The sequence below is a fragment of the Microtus ochrogaster genome, chromosome 5 (genome assembly GCF_000317375.1).
Source record: "Microtus ochrogaster isolate Prairie Vole_2 chromosome 5, MicOch1.0, whole genome shotgun sequence".
NCBI lineage: Eukaryota > Metazoa > Chordata > Mammalia > Rodentia > Cricetidae > Microtus > Microtus ochrogaster.
This window is the reverse complement of record NC_022012.1, coordinates 20,945,752-20,954,410: the sequence shown is the minus strand read 5'-3', so window position 1 is coordinate 20,954,410 and position 8,659 is coordinate 20,945,752. Positions and strand designations below refer to the sequence as shown.

At 42.8% G+C, this 8,659-nt stretch overlaps 1 protein-coding gene across 1 annotated transcript in view; it reads right to left on the bottom strand.

Moving 5' to 3' along the window:
* LOC101989059 (beta-galactosidase-1-like protein 3) overlaps window positions 1-6,610 on the bottom strand; it is a 30,217-nt gene extending 23,607 nt beyond the window's left edge. Inside the window, exons 1-5 of the mRNA XM_005347455.2 lie at window positions 6,487-6,610; window positions 5,089-5,266; window positions 4,660-4,773; window positions 4,294-4,506; window positions 448-537 (exon numbers count right to left, since the gene is read on the bottom strand). Coding sequence (XP_005347512.1) covers window positions 448-537; window positions 4,294-4,506; window positions 4,660-4,773; window positions 5,089-5,266; window positions 6,487-6,610 — 719 coding nt within the window. The remainder of the gene's footprint in view (window positions 1-447; window positions 538-4,293; window positions 4,507-4,659; window positions 4,774-5,088; window positions 5,267-6,486) is intronic.
* Between the last annotated feature and the right edge of the window lie 2,049 nt (window positions 6,611-8,659).

Genomic DNA, 8,659 nt, shown 5'->3' with positions numbered 1-8,659 from the left:
CAACCATTGGTGGGGAGTGACTTCCCCTTAACCCAAGACAGCAGGGAACCCCTGCTCCAGGTAGGGGACCAGATGCCCTACCCTGTGATCTGGGTCTGTACTAACTCTCAGTATCAAAACCATTCCCACAACTCTACTGGAGGGGCCACACTGAGTACAGGGGCTCAGTTCCCAGCATCATGTTTGCTAAACTAAGGAAGTCCCCATCCCAACTCAGGGATTGACTCCTCTATGGTTTGGCAACATCTGGTGTCTTAGCCTCCTATTTTCTGTGAAAAGGGATGTCAGAAGCTGCAGGATGGCAGGTCATGGCTAGGGAATGCCCAGACTCTGTGTTCAGACCCTTTCTCCTAAGAACAAGTCTTCAGAGCTGAGACACGATGAGGACTCCTCTTAAAAGTCAAGCATACTCCTCCCCAGCAAAAAAACTTGCTTGGGTTATCTCACAGTAACAGAATGATCACATACTCCAGGTCCAGGATCTCAGAGAAGTCAAATTTCCCCTTCTCTTGCTCATGGAGGTTCCAAGGGATGTAGCTGGAAGAGGGTACGAAGAAGTACAATAAGCATCACATTTCCCCCTATTCATACAACATACCAAGCCATAGTGTGTGGTGTGTGTTTATGTTGCATCAAGTTGAGGTTTCCAATGAAAATTAACCTCCGCTACACAGGTATAACCATCTCCCCCTTATTATTCAACTGTGTTTCAAGATAACCCATAATTCTAGATTTTCATTTGCTTATATATGTTCTTCCATAGCCTTCTATTTTATTTGTTTGTTTTGTTTTTAGAGACAGGATTTCTCTGTATCTTTGTAGCCTATCCTGGAATTCACCGCTATAGTTCAAGCTGGCCTCGAATTAGACATTCACTTCCTTCTGCCTCCTGAGTCCTGGGATTAAACTCATGCGCCACCATAGCCCAGATAAAAGTGTATAGTCCATGTTGGCCCTGAACTCCAGATCCTTTTGTCTCTGCCTCCTTCAGTAAGTCCTACCAGTCTGCAGCTCCACCCTGGCTAACTCTTTTAAATAACTATGAAATGATATTAAAAAATGGGAAAACATAACCAAAAATATGTACAGTTTTTAACAATTACTAGTAAGAATTAACTAAAACAAGAAAAGTCAATAGTTTCTATGAGCAAGAATGATAAAGGACAGTCCCACCCTCTCATGCTCAGGAAGGAGAGAGGCAGCCAGGGCCAACACCCACAGGGCTTAGGGTACCCCGTGTCAAAGGACATGTGTTTGGCTCATACTATGTGACTTTGTGTGTGTCAACAACACAGTTTGGAATTAGGACTCCTAACATCCTGTTTCCTACTAACTGTTTTTTAAACATGCAGTTTTTGTGAGGTGAGTGGTTTGGGGTGATAAATGTGGTATATGACAATGGAATTGAAGGAGTGAAAAATTTGGTCTGCTGAAAAGAATATCCATAGCAACACTTATAATTATAACTTGCGAGGACAAAATGAAAATTCTGAATGCTACTAACATGTGACATTAAGAAAAAAGTATAAAAATATAAAAAAATAAAGAGATAAGGTAAAATTGCTCCTCTAACTATTAGCAGGAAAATTAATTCTAAATTGTGAACAGATAGTAAATGTGGCCTGAAATAAAAATGGGAAAAGAGGATCCATCCAGCAAAGGCACTCTCACAGCTTTCTATCCACTTAATAATGTAGCATTGAGCAAAGAAGAAACTGACTGAGAGGAGGCAGAGAGAGCAGCTCTACAGCCGGACTTAGAGGAATGAAATGGATAAGAAACAAAGATAAAAACAGCAAAGGAATGATGCAGGTACAGATTTCAATGGACAACTAACTTCAGGGTCTGGGCCGAGGAGGTGGTCCAGGGAAAGGGCTTGTCCCAGAGGTGTGAGGACCTGAGTGAAAGTCTCCAGAACCCATGAGTATAGAAACAGGATGTGTACCTCAATCATCTTTAACCACAATGGTCCTACGTGGGGTGGGAGAGAAGACAGGAAAATTCTGAGAAACCCACTGGTCAGTTATCCTGGCACACACAATGAAAAGACAGCAGAGTTTCCATATCAAACAAGGCAGACGATGAGGACAGACACACATATGTACACACACACACACACACACACACACACACACACACACTATACACAGATATACACATGGCATGTCTACTAAAAGCATAAAGAATTCAATAACCAACAAATTTATATGAGGTGTTGTTAAGACTAATTTTCAATACCCTATGTAGTTCAAGGTGGCTTCTAATTCACAATCCTCCTGCCTCAGCCCCTCAGTGTGCTGACACTATAGACACACGACCACACCACACCTGGCCGCATCCTGTTTTGAAAAGGCAACTAAATAATATTAACAGGGCCTATCAAAGTAAATGTCATTAATAGGTCCATATTGCAACAAAATTATAAAATGACAGCTAAAAATGATAAACACGAAGATAAATAAATAAAAGAAAGCATATCTCCAAATAGCTAATTGGTCAAGAAGAAAAATACCACAAAATTGATGAAATTTTAAAGTAGAGTTCAACTCAGAAAAAAAGAAGGTGTAAGAGAAGGGGATATTAAATGAATTGGAATAGAAAAGCAAATAGTACAGCCTTAGTTAGCCTTTGTAAAAGTCACTAAGAAAGCTGTAAACTACTTGTTTGGAAAGACAAAAAAAAAGCAAAAGATGAGATTAAGAAAGGAAAAGTAGCCCAACTGCACAACACTATGTATAATTTCTGGCAAGCACAGGACAGAAAAATGGAAAAATTTTAGTCTGAGTATATCCAAAAATAGAAAGGTAAGGAAAAGACATAGACAAATACTATTCAGGGGAAAGAGAAGACATGATGTCATAATCACCAAAGGGCCATAAATCATCACCCCATAGTCATAGATTACAATACATGCTCTTAGCCGGGCGGTGGTGGCGCATGCCTTTCATCCCAGCACTTGGAAGGCAGAGACAGGAGGATCTCTGTGAGTTCGAGGCCAGCCTGGTCTAGAAGAGCTAATTCCAGGACAGGAACCAAAAAGCTACGGAGAAACCCTGTCTCGAAAATCAAAAAAAAAAAAAAAAATACTTGCTCTTACAGGTAAACCTTTATGAGCATTTATGAGTAAGGGTAAGTCTGTGTAAATCACTTTCAGAGAGTAGAAAAAGATTCACTCTGTGACCTTACATATAAAACTGAGATGAAACTGGAAAAAGGCACTCATAAAATTTAAATCAATTTCACTTATAACCATAGATAATCATACTTATAATAAATCACTACCAAACCATGTCTACTAGTCAATGCATGGATGTACACCTGGGCATGTGTTGCCACTAGAGTTCATTTAAAGGACTGTAAAGTGACTGGATAAATGCTCATGTTTATATCTATAGATTAGCGCTGCTCTTGGCCATGATCAAATTAATTTCAAGTAATAGGAGCTGATCAAACTGCTGTGAAGAAGGAATACTGTAGTGCTCACTCTAAACTGTCTGTTGTGTCAGCACTCCAAGGCTTAGGAAATGTCACCAAAGAGAAGATGGAAAAAATAGAAGAACAAAAGGATGGTGAGGTGTGCTTTGGAAGAATTTTTCTGGACATGACATGGTCATTGCATTCATGACTGAGGAGGGCTGTTGTTACCTGTAAAGATCTTCACAAGACTGGACTTGACAACATTTTGTCATGGAGGGAAAAAAAGGTTCATGAACCTCCCAGGGACAAGCTAGAGAAGGAAGGGACATCCCTTCCTTTAGTGGTGTGGCACTGATGATAGGTCCATGCGCCAGGAAATACCCTCCCATTCATACTCATGTAAGAAACCCTAACTAAACCGAGTCTGTGAAAATAGACAAGAAATAGAAAAGGTGTTTGTAGCAAAGCGGGGTTTCAGTGGGAAGCTGAGATGTAAAGGAAGGTGAAAATGACCAAAATTCACTATATGTAGTAGAGATTGTCAGAGGATAAAAACAATAACGAACGAGTAGCTATTATAGAAGTTTCAAATTAAGACCATTTTGTTTACATCTCCGCCAAGAAAACTAATGACACTTGCTGTAAAAGCACCCATACTCCATCAATTTATCCAAGACGTTGATCACAAAGCAAACTAAGGATGCTATTTAAGGGACAACTGGACACAATGTAAAAGCACCGACTGGAAATGGCTGGTCCACAGCTGAGTCTTCATGCTGTGCTCTCAAACACAGAACCCTGACTTTGCCAGTCTGCAACCCTGACAGGAGCCCTGTAGGCTACAGTTGGCCATAAAGGCTGGAGGGAGGTACTCACGTGGTGACAGTGTTGAAACCACAGGCCTGAAGCTTCAGCAAGCGGTCCTTCCAATACTCCCTGGGCACTCGGAAGTAGTGGATGGAGCCTCCAATGATCATGAACTTGTGACCGTCCAGGGTGAAGTACACTTGGCCCTGAGCATTCTTTTCAGTGCTAAGTCCTACAGATCTCTCCTTCAGCTTGGAAGGGGTCAGACGAGACCACCTAAACCTGGAGTGGAGGGAAAAGAGAGGAGGGTGTGTCGAAGCCACTGTGGGCCTCTGGACCAATGAGGCTCCTGTTAGCAGGGCACACTAGACTGCTTGTGTTCTTTAGTCTCCCCAGGAAAAGAAACAAAGCTCCCCGCTCCCTGCTTGCACCAACCTGGCAGGAGACACTTTAAACATGTCATCTCTGAATTCAGAGTGAGGACCAAGACCTGAGAAGACAAGTGGCAAGAAGAAGATGGCCAGAGTTCTCCTCCAGGAAGGACGCTTTCTGCAAGGAGAAGAGACATTGACAAGGGGAACACAGTGGGTCCTTGAGCCACAGGGGCTAGGAGGCTGCTCCAGAAACTTCTAGAGGCCCATGGCAAAGGACACCCATCGTGGGCAGGTGTTCTCCCAAGAAACCTAGTGTAAGGGAGGCTGTAGCTCCACTGGCTCCACACACGTCCCCCAATTCCAGGGCTCCCACAAATCCTTCCCCATAGGACCTGAAACAGGATATACCACAACAGGACAAGGCTGGGAAATTGGGGTAAGGGATTCAGGAAAGGTGGGGCTCTCCATGCACAGGGTCCAGGGAGGACACCGCCAAAGCACCTCCTTGCCTTGCACAACTATGCTGTCAAGTTCAGCGTCATCGTGCAGACCCGTGAGCAGGGTAAGGTAGAGAAGAAACTGCAGAGGAAAGAGCTGGGGTAGAGAGACTTGAAATGGGAATCTGGGTGCTAGCACCACAAATCCTTGCACATGACTGACTGGCAGACCTACAGAATACCCAGTGAGAAGTCTAGAGCACGTCCCATGAGCATGCTCAGGATAATGGGGCTGGAGGAGTTCAGGAAAGGCATGTGCCTCTAAGAGCTGGCAGAACTTGAGTCTTAGAGTCTGGTAACCCCAGGGGAAGCAGAAAGGGTCACCTGAGGTATGCCATTGCAGGAAGTCAGGAAGAAGAGGACCGGGCAGCTCCTTTTCTCTTGGGTGCCTCAGAAACACGACCTTCAGTCAGGACTAACAGCTGCCAGGCCTGATCCAGGCTCAATTCAGTGCTGCTGACTGGATGAAATTCCTCAAAAGCTGGGGGCTGGTCCCAGAACCTTGACAGCACAGTGTCACCCCAGACCAGCAGCTTCTACAGCCAATGACTGGGTCAGGGTCTTCCTGGACGGTGTGGATCAGAGACTGCAGGCTGTCCTGGACTCCTTTAGCACACAAATGCCTCTCAGTGCTGGCAATGAAAGGGGAGGATGGATCATCGGGGTTATCTTGGCCTTGGCCTTTTCACACTGTGTGTACAGGCAGCTGTCTCACAACAGCAAGGTCAGAGATGGTAGGGAGAACAGGAGATTACTTCACGGAATTCAAAGTTGATAAGCCCTTTGAGGGAAGTCACAGGTTACAAAATTAATATACCAGAATCAACAGCCTTCCTATCTACCAAGAAAGAGTGAAAAAGAGATCAGAGAAGCAAGTTCATGTCCAATAGCCTGTTTAAAAAATCTCCCAGAGCCAATCTAACCAAAGGAATGTTTTATGTATTTTTTTATCAATTAATTCTTCAGCCTGCTGTTTCCCTGTCTCCTCTTATCACTCAGTGATATGAACATTAGGACTTCTGTCATTTCCCATGGGCGTCTCTGTTTCTGGATTTTCTGTTTATTGGCTCATGGTTTCGGATTTTGTGAATTCTTCTGCTTTCAGCACATGTATTCTTTCTTCTGTCCAATCCAGACCACATGCTGTGAGTTAGACCACAAAAATATCACAAAATAAATATAATTTTTATAAAAAGTCCAGCACCCAAAAAACTACACAGAGGAATGGAAAAAAATACTGGCCTAGATAAACACACCTTTATTACCTGTTGTGGCTGTAATGCCAGATTCTGGATGGAAAAACACATAACTGGCAAAGCAAGAAACCCAAAGACCACAACATACAGCTGGGAGACAATGCCCAGGGCTTGAGACACAGGCAAATCACATACTCTGGCATCCCTTCTCTACCCAGTTCCCAACAGCTGTCTCAAAGCCTTGTGCATGCTCACACTGGCAGAACTCTGTTAATAGCTCACTGTCTTCATCTTTACAGAGTCGTTCTCCAAAGGCCATGATACTCTAAACAGAAGCAATTGTGTTCTTGCATTGAATGTCTTGGATATTTCCTTGCTAGCATCTATCTGATGTTACATTGTTTACTTTTCCACTCAGTTCTTGGGGATTTTGTTTATTTGTTTTGCTCTTTCCCACCATAAACTTTAGATAGACATGTTCTCTTTGCATTAAAAAAAATATAATTTGCTACATCCTCCGGTGTTGGAGCATACCTTTAATCCCAGCACTCAGGAGGCAGAGGTAGGGTCAGCCTTGTCTACAAGAACTAGTTCCAGGACAGGCACCAAAGCTACCAAGCAACACTGTCTCAAAAAACCAAAAAAAAAAAGTTTTTGTTGAACTCAGGCTTTCATATATATTTATAAAATATATATGAAATAAATATTTCATTTATATATTATGGTAGTGTATATGTTTAACATATATGAAACCCTGAGTTCAATTCTCAACACTGAAAAGGGATAGAAATTCCTTTCATAGACATCATAATGTTTTATTTTAATATGGTCATGGACATTTCATAAAGTCGAAACCAAAGAATCTATTGTCTTGGGACTGGGAAGGGCACAGTCATTTAAAGAATGACAGCATAACAGACTATGGTTAGTGAGGCCATGGATTAGGACACAGCTGAAGGGACATTTCAGTTCCTGACATTGCAGTAAACACCTCCAGCACACTCCTTGGAGACAAAAGCAGTGAAGAGAACACACTTGCCCACAGCAACCGCATAAAGCTACACCTCAGCTTCCGGAATCTCAAGACTTCCTTCCAGGAATGGAGGAAACTTGGTTCTTGCTTGTTGAGTATGCCCACGGTTCCATGCTCAATTCTAACCACTTCAGAAATAAAAATTCAAGGAAAAAGTCTACTTTGGGGAGCAAAAAAAAAATTATCATCATTCCTTAAAACTGATGCAGTCTCGAAGAGGAGAGTTTTTCAGCTTCCTCAGCAAATACTTCAAAAACTTCACTTGATGGCAAGACACGGGGATTGTCCAATAATACCTTCAGAAACGTTACTGTGGGCTGTTCTCGGCCCTCTTTGTGTTCTTTTGAGAACTAACTGAACATTTCCAGGATCTTCTCCTTTGTCTCCACAGCAGCGGGAAACAATAATCTAGAACTTTTCTCTCTCATGACATTTAGGTTGACCTTGATACCACTTTGAATTGTGAGCCTTTTTCCATACCCTTACCCTGAGTCCTGCAAGCACTGTACCGTTGATCCACACTCCAAACCCCATGTAAGCTGGATTTCAGTTCCATATCTTGAGCAAAACTGAAGCAAAGGATTGGGATTCTATAGTATGCCGTGTCTATAAACCTGTGCTCTGGTGGAGCAGAGACCATCAGTGTCTAATTCTTTACTGGATTCCAGCAGCTCCAGAATGTCTGGTATGCAGCATACCCTCAACAAGTGTCTGGATTATAACTTTACCCAGGCCGTGGCATCCATATATCCAAAGTGTCTGGAATGTTCTAGTGGAAGTTCTACTTCAAGCCCCCTACCCCATCTCTCTCAAATCCTCCTGCATCTCAGATAGCCTGCCAAATGATGACCCTTCCCCTAGAGATGCTCAAGTCCACTCCCACAATGTATTTAAATGCCTCCCAGGAAAACATACAGGTGGTTTTTTGGTCTTTCTTTCTGATCTCCTCTCTGGTGGACTGGAAAATCACCTAGGAGTGTTATATCCAATAAACTTAGGTCTTTTCTAATTCGGTTTGATTTGGATTGATGCATTGGCAGAGAGACTTAATGGGATTCAGAAACTTTCCAGAGAGGAGCAAAGTAAAATAAACCAAAATGGAAAACAAGAATAATGCAGTTCTAGGTCCTCATATTATCTGACTGATCACTTCCTCACTGTGGATTGTATACAATGTTCCAAAGAAGTCTCTGTTGTTTTGAGAATAAACTGGCTCTCAGAACACAATTGTTCCTGGCTCCAGGGCCTTGTCATAGAAAACTGAGATCACCTGGAGGTGATATGGTTATCAAACTTGGGGTTCACAGAGTGTGCCCCAAATCAGGCTTGGCCAAC